At 42.1% G+C, this 16755-nt stretch overlaps 1 protein-coding gene across 5 annotated transcripts in view; it reads right to left on the minus strand.

Annotated features, from left to right (window-relative positions):
• The window catches only part of ankrd13b (ankyrin repeat domain 13B), a 519799-nt gene that overhangs the window by 76490 nt on the left and 426554 nt on the right, over window positions 1-16755 (minus strand). For all 5 annotated transcript variants that reach the window (XM_072469638.1, XM_072469636.1, XM_072469637.1 and 2 more), the window contains exons 6-7: window positions 15926-16115; window positions 9832-9898 (exon numbers count right to left, since the gene is read on the minus strand). In XM_072469638.1, the coding sequence (XP_072325739.1) occupies window positions 9832-9898; window positions 15926-16115 (257 nt within the window). The remainder of the gene's footprint in view (window positions 1-9831; window positions 9899-15925; window positions 16116-16755) is intronic.

Raw genomic sequence — 16755 nt, forward strand, 5'->3', positions numbered from 1 at the left:
GTGGAACCATCTTCTCTGCATCTACTCTATCAACCCTTTTCAATATCTTAATGGCATCTATCAGGTTTCCCCTCAGCCTTCTGTAATTAGAGACACTAGCACTAGCTTGTTGAAGCTCACAAGTACATCTTCTCAGTTCTGGCATCATCCATGTAAATCTTTTCATAACTTCTCCAGTACCTCTATATTATTTTTATAATATGGAGATCGTGTGCATAGTACTCAAAGAGTAATCTATTATAGGTCCAATGCAAGTTTAATACAACTTCTCTATTTTTCACTTTTAACTCTCTAGAAATAAAATCCGGTGCTTGGTTTGCTATTCTGTATGATCTTCTTAACCTGTGTTGTTACTACTAGTGGATTGTGTATCCTTTTGTTCCAGTAACCTATTCAGTAACTTTTTTTATTATTTATTCACAGGAACTGGGTGCCATTTGCAAGGCCAGTATTTATTTCCCCTTCCTTACTGCCCTTGAGAAAGCTGTGGGGGGCGCATTCTCTGCTGGCGGGATTCTCCCTTTCACCGGCATTCTCTGCCCGCGGGTTTCCTGCAGGCGTGGGGTGGCCATAATGGGGAATCTTATTGGCTGGCGGCAAGAACAGAGAACCCCACTGCCGACGACAGCGCGCCACTGACGAACACGAGGCAGGGCAACTTCAGAGGATTTGAACTAATGTCTCTGGATTGTTTAGTAGTCTGGTAACATAACTATTATGCCACTGAGCCCCTATACCCAAGCAATATGCGTTCACTTTATTCTTCCTATCAAAATGAACCACCTCACACATTCCCATATTGAAATTCATTTTACAATTCCACACCCACTCTGCAAGCTTAGCAATGTATTCCATGTTGCTCTCTTCCTCCCTTATTAATTACAGTTCCCAACTGTGAACTTTACTGATCCTTGTGGAATACCACTTCCTACCTTTCGCTGGTCTGAGTTCCGTACCCTTGACTCCTTCTTATGATTCATTCACGGTATGTGGGTGTAACCAGCGTTTATTGCCCATCCCCAATTGCCTTTGCGAAGGTGGTGGTGAGCTGCCTTCTTGAACTGCTGCAGTCCATGTGCTATCGGGAGGATGTTTCAGGATTTTGACCCCGCGACAGTGAAGGAACGGTGATATATTTCAGAGTCAGGATGGTGAGTAGCTTGGAGGGGAACCTCCAGGTGCTGGTTTCCCATGTACTTGCTGCCCTTGTCCTTCTCGATGGTAGCAGTCGTGGGTTTGGAAGGTGCTGCCGAAGGAGCCTTGGTGACCCCCTGTTTTGTAACCAACTTGCTATCTATTCTGCTATCTGTCCCCGGATTCCAAATGCTTTGGCCTTAATCATGAGTCTATCTTGAATATGATCTTGTCCAAAAAACATTAAATATAAAGCATTGCGCCAAAATATTTAATCACAGTATCCTGAAATCAATGCAGGAAATCAGAAATTCCACTAATGCTTGCTTTTTAGAAAAAATACTTGGAAAAAAAAGTCATAAATAAAACTGTTGGTTGTGTGGAGTTAACTCTCAGAAAGAGCAACGAATGTTGTTGTGTCAATTAAGTCCTTCACAAAGGAGCTATACAAATGATCAAGTTGAGATTGGAAGTGGAGGCCATAGAGACAAATGAGGTGATGGTCATCAAATAATATACAATATTTTCTGTGTTACTTAGGCTGGGAAGCAAAGATATGTGGGAAATAAGGATAGATAAATGTTCTAAATTTTCCCTTGATTGACCTTTGAAGTTCTACAGGGTATTCTCCACGCGATTAAATAGGTAAATGACAGTGTCATGTGAGAGTACCTTTAAGAAAAGGGTGTTTATTACTGCAGTGATGTCACAGTGTGGGCAGAGCTGGGCTGTCTGTCAGCTTTTTACTTTCATTTTAGGCTGTTTGCTGCAGGGTGTGTTTTAGTTTCGTTTTCAGAGCTGGATAGCTGCAGTCACAGCCAGAAGGGGTATTAGTCACTCTCTCTGTAATCTAAAACGTGTAAATCGATCCTTTCATGATTTAAAACTAATAACTGCTCTCAGTAGTGACTTTAATCTGATGTGCTTCTGTTAAAAGTTCTTTTTTAAGTCTTATGAATGATAAAAGGATAGATTTCATAGAATCTACAGAGCAGAAGGAGGCCATTTGGCCAATTGAGTCTGCACTGGCCCTTGGAAAGAGCACCCTACCCAAGCCCACACCTCCACCCTAGCCCCATAACCCAGTAACCCAAATTTTGGACACCAAGGGCAATATACCATGTCCAATCCACCGAACCTGTACATCTTTGGACTGTGGGAGGAAACCGGAGCAAACCCACGCACACATGGGGAGAACGTGCAGACTCCACACAGACAGTGACGCAAGCCGGGAATCAAACCTGGGACCCTGGAGATGTGAAGCAATTGTGCTAACAACTATGCTACCGGATAGTGGTTAAGATAGCTTAAAGGATTACTTAGTGTTGTAGTCTTTGGGGGTTGTATTTGAATTAATGGTTGCTAAGATGTTCACTGTATGTTTTAAAAAGGTTAACGCAAGTTCATAGAATAATCATTGTTTTGCATTAAAAAATACTTTTCCATTTCTGCTGTACCACTCCTGTAGAATGGGCCGTGTGCACCCCATACCACAATCTATTAAAAGTTGTAGGTCAGGTGAACTCCATGATACACTTTGGGGTTCTCTAAACCCTGGCCCATAACAAATTGGGGGCTCGTCCGGGATAAAAGTCTATCTATTGGATTGGCTTAGTGAACTTAAAGACAGTGAGGGGTGAGCATATTGTGGTTGCTTTTCAGGTGTGGTATTCTAATTTAAGTGGGGAGTGTGTTGTGGACAATGGCTCTTTCAGAGGCTCTGAAGTTTTTGGGGGTGGAGACAGTCACACACAGTACCTTACGGACAGAGACTAAAAGCAGACTGTTAGATTTGGCAAAAACATTGCAGTTAACATTACATGACAAAAGGAGAAAAGACGAAGTAATTATGGCGGTGGCTAAGCATTTAAAGTTGCCTGAGATACAGTTTGACTCATTGGAAATGGCAAGAATTCAGTTACAAATTCAACAAATGGAACATGAGAAAGAATTAAAGCAGCTTAAATACGAAAGAGATAGAGAGGAAAAGGAAAGAAAAAGGTAGATACAGATCAGGGAAAAAGATAAAGAGAGAGAATGTGAACTTCAAAAAATGGCCATGAAACACGACAGTCAGTTAAAAGTGGCAGGCGTAAAGGGAAATGTACAGTTGGAGGGTAGTGATGAGGATAGTGAGAAAGAGCGTCATAGTCGAAGGTTTGGTGGGGATCTATTTAAATATGTCCAAGCATTACCAAGGTTTGATGAGAAGGAGGTAGAAGCCTTTTTCATTTCATTTGAGAAGGTAGCTAAACAAATAAAATGGCCGCAGGACATGTGGGTATTACTGATTCAAACAAAGCTGGTAGGTAGGGCTAGTGAAGTGTTTGCATCACAACCGGAGGAGGTATCTGGGACTTTTGAGGAGGTGAAAAAAAATACATCTTAGGTGCATATGAACTAGTGCCTGAAGCCTACAGACAAAGGTTGAGAAATTTAAGGAAAGAACCTGGTCAAACATACATGGAGTTTGAAAGGATCAAACAGAATAATTTTGATAGGTGGATAAGGGCTTTGAAAATAGACTAAACGTATGAAGCTCTCAGAAAAATTATACTTTTGGAGGAGTTTAAAAGTTCAATTCCTGATGTAGTGAGAACTCATGTGGAAGAGCAAAGGGTTAAAACAGCGAGATTAGCAGCAGAAATGGCAGATGATTATGAATTAGTTCATAAATCAAAGTTTGGTTTCCAACATCAGTTTCAGCCTGTGAAGGATAGAAACTGGGGACATGAGAAATACTCAACTGGTAAAGGTAAAGGTGATCTGATGGGAGATAATAAGGAGAGTGTACCTCAGATTTTAAAAAAATCCAGGAGGGTGGAAGAGACATGAAAAATGTCAAATGTTTTCACTGTAATAAACTAGGCCATGTAAAGTCACAGTGTTGGTGGTTGAAGAAAAGCACTGGGAAGGCTGATGTGATAAAACAGGATAAGACAGTGGGGTTTGTTAAAGTGGTAAAGGAAAGCCTGAGTGAAGCGAAGGAGGTGCAAAAGATTGTACAACCTGATCAAGAGGTGATTGATAAGAAGGTGCCAGATCTCTTTAAAGAATTTACTTGTGTGGGTAAAGTTTACTCATGTGTATCAGGAGGAGCAGGTAAAGAAGTCACAATTTTAGAGATACAGGAGCTAGTCAATCTTTAATGGTAAGAGCTGAGTAGTTATGTAGTCTGGGAAGAATGTTGCCAGAAAAATGGTAATATGTGAAATTCAGGGTGAGAGGAGTAATGTTCCATTATATAAGGTAAGGTTGGAAAGTCCAGTGAAGAGTGGTGAAGTGGTAGTAGGAGTAATAGATATACTATCTTGTCCAGGAATACAGTTATCTTGGGTAATGATATAGCTGGATCGCAGGTGGGAGTGATGCCTACTGTGGTTGATAAGCCAGTGGAAAATCAGACAACTGAAGTGCTGAAGGATGAATATCCTGGGAGTTCTCCGGATTGTGTAGTAATAAGGTCGCAAAGTCACAGGTTAAGACAAGAGGAGAAATCAAAGAGTGAAGATGACGTTGAAGTGCAATTATCAGAAACAATTTTTGATCAGATTGTTGAAAAAGAACAAGAACAGGTGGAGGATGAGGCGGATATTTTTAGTTCAGGAAAATTGGCGGAGTTACAGCAGAAAAATGTAGAAATAAACTGGATGTATCAGAAAGCGTACATAGAAGAGGAATGTGAGTGTATACCAGAGTGTTATTACCGTAATGTCTTGATGAGAAAATCGAGACCTTTACATATGCAGGCGGATGAAATGTGGGCAGAGGTTCATCAAGTAGTATTGCTGGTAGGGTATAGAAAGGAGGTGTTGCGAGTTGCACATGAGGTACCAGTGGGAGGTCATTTGGGAATAAGGAAAACACAAGCTAAAATCCAAAAACATTTTTATTGGGCTGGACTACATAAAGATGTAGTTAAATTTTGTCAATCATGTCACACATGTCAAGTGATAGGGAAACCTCAAGCAGTGATAAAACCAGCCCACTTAATACCCATTCCAGCATTTGAGGAACCTTTTACAAGGGTCCTAATTGATTATGTCGGACCGCTTCCTAAAACAAAAAGTGGGAATCAATATCTTTTGACTATAATGGATATGTCTACTAGGTTTCCAGAGGCCATTGCAGTACGTAATATTACACCTAAAAAGATTGTGGAGGAATTACTTAAATTCTTTACTAGATATGGACTACCCACAGAAATACAATTGGATCAAGGATCAAATTTTACCTCGAGGTTATTCAAAGAAGTAATGGATAGCTTAGGAATAAAACAATTTAAATCAACTGCGTACCATCCAGAATCGCAGGGAGCATTCAAAAGATGACATCAGGCATTAAAGACAATGTTAAGGGCTTATTGTCAAGATTATCCAGAGGATTGGGATAAAGGAATTCCATTCGTACTGTTTGCAATTAGGGATGTACCTAATGAGTCAACCAAATTTAGTCCTTTTGAACTAATTTTTGGTCATGAGCTGAGAGGACCACTTAAATGCATTAAGAAAAAATTGGTGAGTGAGAAATCAGAACTTACATTATTGGATTACGTGTCAAATTTTAGGGAACGATTAAATACAGCAGGTGAATTGGCTAGACAACATATAAAAGTTGCACAATGTGATGAAACGGGTAGCGGAAAAGAAATCCAAAGTTCGTAGTTTTGCCAGTGGAGATAAAGTTTTAGTAATGTTACTAGTGATAGGTGAACCTTTAAAAGCAACTTTTGTGGACCTTATCAGATTGAAAGGAAATTAAGTGAGGTGAATGATGTGGTAAAAACACCAGGTAGAAGGAAGACTCACCGAGTGTGTCATGTGAATATGCTTAAAAGATACTTTGAAAGGGAAGGAGAGAAAAAGGAGGAGGTTTTAATGATTCTAACTTCCGAAAGGGTGAAGGCGATTTAAGCTTTTGTGACTCCAGATGGTATATACCAATTCAAAGTTATGCCATTTGTCATGAAAAATGCCCCAGCCACATTTCAACGGTTAACTAACAAAGTTGTTTCAGGATTACCCAATTGTGCGGTATACATCGATGATCTGGTCATTTTCAACCAGACATGGAAAGAACATTTACAACATCTGATGGAGTTATTCGAACATCTGATGGCGTTAGACGAACCAAATCCAGATGACTGTAAATTTGACATACCTCAAATTAAATTGGAAAACTAGGATGTTCTTAAAAATTGGGATGAATTGTTGAGTTACCTTCCAGAGGAAAAAGGGATTGACCCAAAAGAGTTATTGATATCACGTGGGCAAGTTTGTAGAGATAAATTGGGAAGTACTAAAATGGCTATACATGATGTAGATGTGGGAAATGCTGTTCCAATCAAACAACATCCACATAGACTTACCCCTTTAGAATTGGCACAGGTTAACAAAGAGTTTAAGAGTATGCTTAAAAATAGCATAATTGAAGTGGGTTACAGCCAATGGAGCTCACCCACAGTGATTGTACCTAAACCAGACGGTACCCAACAGTTGTGTGTGGACCATAGAAAGGTTAATGCAGTTACAAGAACGGACTCTTATCCTATCTCACGTTTGAAGGATTGCATTGAGAAAGTGGGACAATCAGCTTTTATTTCCAAACTGGATTTACTTAAAAGGTTACTGGCAGGTACCTTTATCCAAAAGGGCGAAGGAGATTTCAGCTTTTGTGACTCCAGATGGTATATACCAATTCAAAGTTATGCCATTTGGCATGAAAAATGCCCCAGCCACATTTCAACGGTTAACTAACAAAGTTGTTTCAGGATTACCCAATTGTGCAGTATACATCGACGATCTTGTAATTCTCGACCAGACATGGAAAGAACATTTAAAACATCTGATGGAGTTATCCGATCGACTTCACGAGGCAGGTTTGGTGGTAAACCTAGCCAAAAGTGAATTTGGAAAAGTCCAAGTCACTTTCCTTGAGGAGTTTCCGATACCCTCAAGACGAAGGGAAATAATGCGATTTCTTGGCATGACTGGATTTGATTGAACTTTTGTGCAATGGTTTTGTAGGGTGGTTGCTCCACTGATGGACTTGCTGAAGAAAGGTCGAAAATTTCAGTGGACGGTGGACTTTCAACAGGTATTTGACTGCCTGAAAGCTGTGATAACCAATGCTCATGTGTTGGAGAATTACAAGGGACTCTGAGATCAGATTGAACTAAAGTATCTGACTTTAAAAAGAAATGTCGAGGCAAAGAGAAATGGACAGATCATGCAAGGACCTTCTTATTCAAAGAGACTGTCAATCGGAAAGGATTTCAGTTGGAGGAAGAACGAACAAAAATATGGACTATATTGTTGTACCTGTTTGCGTGTGTTGTTTTCTTTGAAACTAAAAAGTATATTTACTGTGTGCATTTCTTAAAGGATAGTGAAAAGGTGAAAAATGAAAGCATCTTGAAGTTGATGGTTTATTTTTTTTCTTGGGGGGAGGTGTCATGTGAGAGTACCTTTAAGAAATGGGTGTGTATATAAATATCTGCAGTGAGAGTACCTTTAAGAAATGGGTGTTTATTACTGCAGTGATGTCAGAGTGTGGGTAAAGCTGGGCTGTCTGTCAGCTTTAGACTTTTGTTTTAGGCTGTTTGCTGCAGGGTGTGCTTTAGTTTTGTTTTCAGAGCTGGATAGCTGCAGTCACAGCCAGAAGGGGTATTAGTCATTCTGTCTGTAATTTAAAAACCGTAAATCAATCCTTCGGTGATTTAAAACTAATAACTGCTCGCAGTAGTGACTTTAACCTGATGTGCTTCTGTTAAAAGTTCTTTTTTAAGTCTTATGGATGTTAAAAGGAAAGCTTAAAGGATTACTTAGTGTTGTAGTCTTTGGGGGTTGTATTTGAATTAATGGTTGCTAAGATGTTCACTGTATCTTTTAAAAAGGTTAACTTGAGTTCCTAGAATAAACATTGTTTTGCTTTAAAAATTAATTTTCCATTTCTGCTGTACCACACCTGTAGAGTGAGCCGTGTGCTCCCCATATCACAATCTAGTAAAAGTTGTGGGTCAGGTGAACTCCATGATACACTTTGGGGTTCTCTAAACCCTGGCCCATAACAATAGGATATATATTTTTTTAATTTTTCCAATTAAGGGGCAATTTAGCATGGTCAATCCACCTACCCTGCATATCTTTGGCTTGTGGGGATGAGACCCAGGCAGATACGGGGAGAATGTACAAACTCCGCACAGACAGTGACCGAGGCCAGAATCGAACCCTGGTCCTCGGCACCGTGACAGGGTAGGTTTTACATGGTCATAAAGGCAACAGGTTTAATGAGCAGAAAGCCCTTTCCTTGCAAACGTTTTTGAGTTCTTGTATTACATTAGTCGTAATGGGCATAGGGTTTTTAAACTGTGATTAAATGAATTTTTGGCGGTTTCAACACGAGTCGCCCCCACGCTCCGGCCATTAGTTGGCCAACACATCCATCCTTGTGATGTAGTGCCTTCCTACACTAATTGGAAAGGAAGAAGACTCATTACCAAGTGGTTGATACTTGACTGTCAGCTAAATAGCCATTTCCACCAACTGTACCCCACCCTACACCCATCCTCTCCCCCCACCCTAACCCACACACCCATTTTCAATATTTCTACATCTGGTTTAGAGAAATGTTCAAAGAAAATCTAAAATATATATATATTTTTAATGTCCCAATGGTTGCACATGACAGTGTCCTGGAGATTGATCTTCAATTCCTGGAGGCTTCAGGCCAACCCTAAGCACGCATCCCCAGAAAATTCAAATGACACCAGGGGAATCAAATAAATTATAGCTATAAATCTGCAGAAACCAGTGCTGTAATACTGGGCTACCACATTACCAGGGGATAAATGCTAACATTTAGTGAGCTACTGGCACAGAGATTAAATGGCGGGAACACATGTTGAGAATTTGGCACAGAAGTCAATAATTTACAATTAACTGTGGGTTGAATGCATTGATCTCTGAGCCTCAAGTTCCTGGAATGTGGTTGCATCACACAAAACTTTGTATTAGGAGCTCTAAATCATACTCCTTCTTGTTTGCATAAGAACCTGCAAAAGAACATAATAGGAGCTGGAGTTGACCATTCAGCCCTTTGAACCTGCTCCACCAGTCAATAACATCATGGCTAATCTTTTACTTCAACACCATTGTCCTGCACTCATAGAATCTACAGTGCAGAAGGAGGTCAGTCATCCCATCGAGTCCACACCGGCTCCTGGAAAAATCTCCCATCTTAAGACCACGTCTCCACCCCATCCCCACAATCCAGCAACACCACCCAACCCCGTTGGACACTAAGGGGTAATTTAGCATGGCCAATCCACCTCACTTGCACATCTTTGGACTGTGGGAGGAAACCAGAGCACCCGGAGGAAACCCACGCAGACACAGGAGAAAGTGCAAACTCCATTCAGACAGTAACCTCAGGCCGGAATTGAACCCGGGTCCCTGGAGCTGTGAGGGGGCAGTGCTAACCACTGTGCCACCGCGCTTCCCTATCCCCAACCCCTTAACGTTTTTAATATGTAGAAACCTACTGATCTCAATCTTGAACCTGCTCAATGACAGCCCTCTGTGGCAGAGAATTCCAAAGATTTGCCAGCCACTGAGTGACGAAATTCCTCCTCCAGACTGTCCTAAATGGCCTGCCCCTTATTCGGAGAATAGTCCTGCAGAATGGTGAGCACTTTACCTTCGACTCATATCCGTTTATTATCTCAGTCTTCTCACTCCTCCAACCCAGGATTCCAGATTTATTTCTGAGAAAGGAAAATTGAAAACGAAAGTAGCGATGAAGTCATCCTCAACACATTCCAATTGCAGAAAACCGACAGACCCGATTCATTTATTCAGTGTTGTGCACAAGTCGGTTCAAATCATGTTACTTGAGGCATTTAAAACTGGCAAACACGAGGGTTGCTTCATGCAAAGCTCAGGCAAGAAAGCAGTATTTATGAAGCATTCTTGATTCTAGCTCACAGTTTAATGTTTGTTTTATGCCTTATCTAATTGGCAAAGGCAGATATATTTTGCTCAATTTTAACTATTAACTGAATAAAGTAACCACAACAAATAAGTGCCATTTGCGCCTGCTATTAGATTCTCGGTGTGTCGGACAATCAAAGCTGGGAAGATTATAAGGTGATGGGGGGTTGGAGACCATAATAGGACACCTGGGACATGGACCTGAATTTGGGACCGAGGGGATGACACTAAGAATTTTAGGTTAATTATTTGGGTAATTTCAACTTAATTCCTAATTGGTGTACAAAATTTGGCATAAATTACTTTCTTGGAAAAATTGCAAAGCTGCCTAATGTGGGGAATGGAAACAAAAATAATAACAATAATCTTTATTGTCAAAAATTTGCTTAAATTAACGCTGCAGCGAAGTTACTGTGAAAAGCCCCTAGTCGCCACATTCCAGCGCCTCTTTGGGTACACGGAGGGAGAATTCAGAATGTCCAAATTACCTAACAGCACGTCTTACGAGGAAACCAGAGCACCCGGAAGAAACCCACGCAGACACAACGAGAACGTGCAGACTCTGCACAGACAGTGACCCAAGCCGGGAATCGAACCTGGGACCCTGGCGCTGTGAAGCAACAGTGCTGACCACTGTGCTACCGTCAAAGGCACAAGAGAGGGTGTTTTTCCCAGGCATGATTAAGGTATAAGGTTGTAGTTAATCTGAATACAATGAGTTGTATTCCACATCAAATATTCATGCTGATATTGGGCCAAAATCCAGGCAACTTCCCATTCTCCAACAGTTCTACTATGTCAAATACTCAAAAGTTGAATTTAGATGCACACTTTGGGCCAAATTTTAACTCTGGTAATCGAATGGGTTTTGGGTGAATTAAAATCTCGCCCAAATCTGTTTCTGGACATTCAGTGGTTTCTGCCTGGTTCTTTCGCAGTTTCATACACACAAACCTTTTTGTGTTCACTTTGTGTTGGCTCAACTGCCAAGGAATGTCATGAACTAAGCTCAATAATTAACCTTCGTTGCCAACACACTGTTTAAGGAGTTACTAAATACGCATGTGGCGTCGCACCATGGGATAGTTGCAGACTGCAGGCAGATTGTCTGAGTTCAGTAAACGTCATTCAAACATGTGCTTGTGCAATTGGATTGTCCCTACCTGGTTGAGATCAGTCAACTCAGCACAGGCTGGAGAAGGAAGCTGAGATCTCCCTGGTCAATGTAGCTCAGAACATTTATTCACTTAGCCTCTGAAGGCAGCAAGAAATAATATTAGGGTTGTGATGTACGGTTCCATTTTAACTGTTACAATTTAGGAAGTCACCTGCACTTCTTCCTCTGATGTAATATTTGTCTGGCAGCCACCTTATTTTTATTTCGCACTTTCAACAGAAAAATGCACTTTTGAATTTTGGCAAGAAAGCTGTGTTCCTTCGCACATTTAATTTTCAAATAGCTATTCCTAAAGCATTATGTACATTGCTTCACCATCTATACAGTAGCTCACTGCAGATTGAACATAGCACTGGTAATCTAGTATATGAAATGCTACCTGTACAATTCAAAACAACAGCTTTGATCCATACAGTACTGAAAACAATTGCCTGCTATTATATCTAACCAGAACCTGCCAGCCATTGCAATGTATTGACAAATATGTTCAAGCTAAATGAGTGAGAGTTACAAATAAAGCAGGTGTTGCAAAATGACCATTCTGTCAAGAATGTTAATTTGACATCCTATTGCAATTGAATTAGATAGTGATTATATGCCAATTGTAAATATTACACAAATATACCCAATTTAAACCTGCTAGTTAAATTATTGTAGTAAGTACGATTATCGTACGGAATTGGAAGAGGCAGCAAATAACAAGGATTGATCCGTACATGAAATAGATGATAGAAATTGCTGGTTTGCAAGGATTTTGGAAGCTCGATAACTCATACCCTTCAAATAGAGGCTTGAAGATGGAGCATAGTAATTTACTGAAAAATGAGTTAGTGTGTGATTTAGCCACAAGGCTCGCATGAAATGTTACTCCCGGAAACCTCGCAGTCATATATATAATTTGCGTCACGCATATGTTACATATGTTGTCTACCAGTTAACAGATTTGATGAACCTTTGCTGAATTGTTAGCATTGTAGAGATAGGAAGATGCATTACACAGGCTTAAGGTCAAGTCACACAAGCAAAGAGAAAAACACTAATGAGATCAAGCCTCGGATCCATTTAGCTTCCTGTAGCCTTTGTAGCTTGGAGATGGATCTAAATAAGAAAGAAGGAAAATGGAGTCAACAGGGAGAGACGGAAAGAGTTTGTGTATCTGTAATGGAATGTGCATTTGTGCTTTGAGGAGAGAATGAACAAAGCAATAAAGAGGTATCGAGTGAGCATAAAATTACAAGAGTCTCAGGCTGAAACAGAATGGGGAAAAGGTGCAGGTAAGGACATAAACAAAAGTAGAAAGTAAAAAAGAAGTGATTAAAACAGAAATAAATTCAAGAGATACTGCTACGTATTCTGTTGCCGCCCATGGTGTTAGGTCGGAAAATTTGACGGATCGTTTAAAGGTCCGTTGACCTCGGGCCGGAATCTCTGGTTACAGGGCCGACGTGGCCGAAAAATCCCACCCATGTTGTCAGTGAGTCCATTAATATAAAATCAGGAAGAAAACTTCAGTTAAAAGATGGCCAGAATTGCACAGAAAGCCTTCGAGAAATCAACCTATGTAAAATAAAGAGTTAGGTCAGGTGAATTTCCTCAGGGAGACCTGGGGTACATTTTCCAGTTCCCGCGCGCTAAGGGAAATATCGCGGGATGGAAAATTTGACGGACCATTTAAAGGTGCGTTGGCCTTTGGCGGGAATTTCCGGTTTTGTGGTGGGTGCAACCAGAAAATCCCGGTGCTGGTGTCCTGCTGACTAACTTTGGCGGAAGATTGAGGAAATACTGGGCAGGATTCTCCGCTCCCGGGTCTAAGTGCCCGCGCCGTCGTTAACGCCGTTGTGTTGCACGACGGTGCGAACAGGGCCCGGGCACGACCTATTCTGGCCCCCATAGGGGGCCACCACGGCGCTGGAGCAGTTCACGCCGCTCCAGCCTCCTTACGCGGCACCAAATGGACGCCGCGCCAACCCTCGCATGCGCAGCTGGGGCAGCTCATTCCTGCGCATGCGCAGTTCGGCCGCGCCATCCTGCGCATGCACGGGGAACTTCTTACGCGCGTCGGCCCCTCAACAGCATGGCGCCGGGGTTCTGCGGCCGGCCGCGGAAGGAGGTAGGCCCGGGGGGGGGGGGGGGGGGAAGAGGCCGGCCCGCCGATCTGTGGGCCCCAATCACGGGCCAGACCCCATCGGAGGCCCCCCCCCGTGAAGGAGCCCCCCCCCCCCATAAGCCACCCCCCCCCCCAGCGTTCCCGCACAATTCCCGCCAACAGTGACCAGGGGTGAACGGCACCGACGGGACTGTCATTTTATCGCCGGCCGCTCGGCTCATCCAGGCCGGAGAATCGCCGCTCGCCGTTTGCGGCGATTCTCCGAGCGGCCCGGCACAATTCTCGCAGCGCCGGTTTCAGGGGATGGGAGAATCGCGTGCGAGTGTCGGGGCAGCGTGGCGCGACTCACGCGGCGCCCCGGCGATTCTCCCACCCGGAATGGGGGGGGGGGGGGGAGAATACCGGCCACTGTTTAGCACAGAGCAATCTTCCAACAAAGTTACTGTGGCCAATCGGGAGAACTGACGAGGAAATATCTTGAATGAAAATCAGGATGTGTATGGTGTGTTTTGGAGCATCAGGATGGAGGGAGGGGGGGAAACTGGTGAAAGAATTTCACAATCACCGCAGTAATATTGGTATAGCTACTACTCATGTTTTTCTTAACCCCAAGTAGAAATAAATTCCTATCCCATGTATCCATGAGCCTTGTTACTATCATCTATTTACTTGTTGGGGATATAGAAAGGGACAGGATTCATGGTTTTAATTTTTCTTTTGTTTGCATTGTGGTCTATGTATTGGGAAAATCAATTTCAATTAAAATGGTAAGATAGGAACATAGGAACAGGTGTAGGCCATTCAACCACTCAAGACTATCCCACCATTTAAAGACATCATGGTTTATCAGTGACCTAACTCCATAGACCTGCATTTGACCCAATCCCTTAATATATTTGCTTAACAAAAATCTATCTATCTCAGATTTAAAATTAATAACTGATCAAGATTCAACTGCTGTTTGTAGGAGAGAGTTTAAACCTCTATCACCCTTTGTGTGAAGACGTGCTTTCTAACATCTCTACTGAACGGTCTAGCCCTAATTTTTAGACTATGCCCCCTAGTTTTAAAATCTGTAACCAGTGGAAATAATTTATCTTTATCAAACCTGTCTTTCCCTGTTAATATCTTGAATACTTTGATCAGATCACCCCTCAACCGTCTAAATTCTAGCGAAAACAGACCTAATTTGTGTAATCTGTCCTCGTAACTTAACCCCTGTAGTCCAGGTATCTTGTAAACTTACGTTGCGCTCGCTCCAAGGTCAAAAGATTGCTGCAGTAAAGAGGTCTTGTGGCACAGTGATAGCATTCCTACCTGTGGGCCAGAAGCTTTGCGTTCAAATCCCACTTCAAGACTTGATGGCCATGGAAGGTGCATACATTAGGTGGCCATACAGGTTGACTATCAGTCTGTAAATCATTCCAATAACTGACGGCAGGTGGAAAGACCAGAAGGATTTCCTGGTCAGCCAAACTGCAGAAGGCAATGGTAAACCAGTGAAGTACTTTGTTAAGTATACACATGGACCAATCCAATGAAAGTCCATGATTGCCAATGCCTTCTTAGGCCATGATAACTAAAGGAGGAGTAGGAGGAAGATTGTTGAATGTAAACAAATCATTCAAAACTTGTCCAAACAACAAGCCATAGGTTTGGCTTTGGTCAAAGCGAATGGCCTGACTCAAGAATTTGATCGATTTTTTTGTTGTTGTTCATAACATTCTATACCAGAGTTTCAGATCCAAAGTAATTCTGAAGGATTTCTATTTTTTTCCTCTGTGAATTATAATCAAACTTCTAAAGCTTAGTTCCTGGGAAGCAAAAATAATCCGACTGCAATTTTTTGTCTCTCAGTACATTGGTTGAGTGGCCATGATTCCTGATACCTCTTGATGTTGCATGGGGCCAAATGCTGTTTGTTAGCGCTCCTGTGTCCGGCCTTGGGACCTCTTAGACCATAAGACATAGGTGCAGAATTAGGTCACTCGACCCATCGAGTCTGCTCCACCATTCAATCATGGCTGATAGTTTCACTATCCCCATTCTCCTGCCTTCTCCCCATAACCCCTGATCCCCTTATTAATCAAGAACCTATCTATCTCTGTCTTAAAGACACTCAGTGATTTGGCCTCCACAGCCTTCTGCGGCACAGAGTTCCACAGATTCACCACCGTCTGGCTGAAGAAAGTCCTCATCAACTCTGTTTTAAAGGATCGTCCCTTCAGTCTGAGATTGAGTCCTCTGGTTCTAATTTTTCCTACAAGTGGAAACAACCTCTCCACGTCCACTCTATCCAGGCCTCGCAATATCCTGTAAGTTTCAATAAGATCCCCCCTCACCCTCCTAAACTCTAACGAGTACAGACCCAGAGACCTCAACCGTTCCTCCTACGAGATGCTCTTCATTCCAGGGATCATTCTTGTGAACCTCCTCTGGACCCTTTCCAAGGGTTACTACATAACAAATGTTAATTGAATGAAAGTAGTTGCTCAGATGGTACCGAGCAGTTGTTACCTTTCAAATGAGATGTTCTTGGTATCTAGTTGGGTGGTAACGATGGGGGTGGTGAGACGGCTTGCCACTTGCTCTTCTGAGGGCTGCACGGCAGCTAACAGCATGTCATGGTCATAATTAGCCAGTGACAGGGTTTCAGAGTACACCATTTGTCGATCGTGGTCAATCTCCATTACAACTGCGCAGTTGTCTAATGGAAACAAAGAAATGGCATAACATAAATAGCACCGCCTCCTTAAATGGGAAAGTTCACCTGTGGCTAAGTGTACCAATATCATAAACTCATGGACAAGGAATTGGTTTATGAATTTGCTGCACCTAGCACACATGGAAATGCCCAATATCAGATCAGAAAAAATAAAGAGCAACATGGAATCTCCAAGGAGATCCTTTGACTATGGTGTTCAGCATTATTTGATCATACCTCAATACCACATAACAGCATAATAGATACTCTATAGATACATAATTTTAAAAACCTATTTATAAAGCACAGTGGATGTGAGGTTGTCAAAGATAGTCATTGTATCTTCTTAAATGCAGCTGGAACTCCGTGATAGCATTCATACATTTAGGTCCGAAGGTTGTTGGTTAATGTCCCATTACAGACATCTTGGCTGTCATCATCTTGGCTGACGTCTTGCACTGTGGGAGTGCTGCACTCTCTCAGAGGCACCTTTTGGATGTGACATTAAACCAAGACCCCCAATTGCGCTAGATGAGCATAGAAGAGTCAATGCCACTATTCACCGAAGAACAGGGGATTCCCTGTGTCCTGGACAATGTTTATCATTAAAACAAATTGTAAGAACATAGGAAACAGGAACAGG

The sequence above is a fragment of the Scyliorhinus torazame genome, chromosome 12, assembly GCF_047496885.1.
Source record: "Scyliorhinus torazame isolate Kashiwa2021f chromosome 12, sScyTor2.1, whole genome shotgun sequence".
NCBI lineage: Eukaryota > Metazoa > Chordata > Chondrichthyes > Carcharhiniformes > Scyliorhinidae > Scyliorhinus > Scyliorhinus torazame.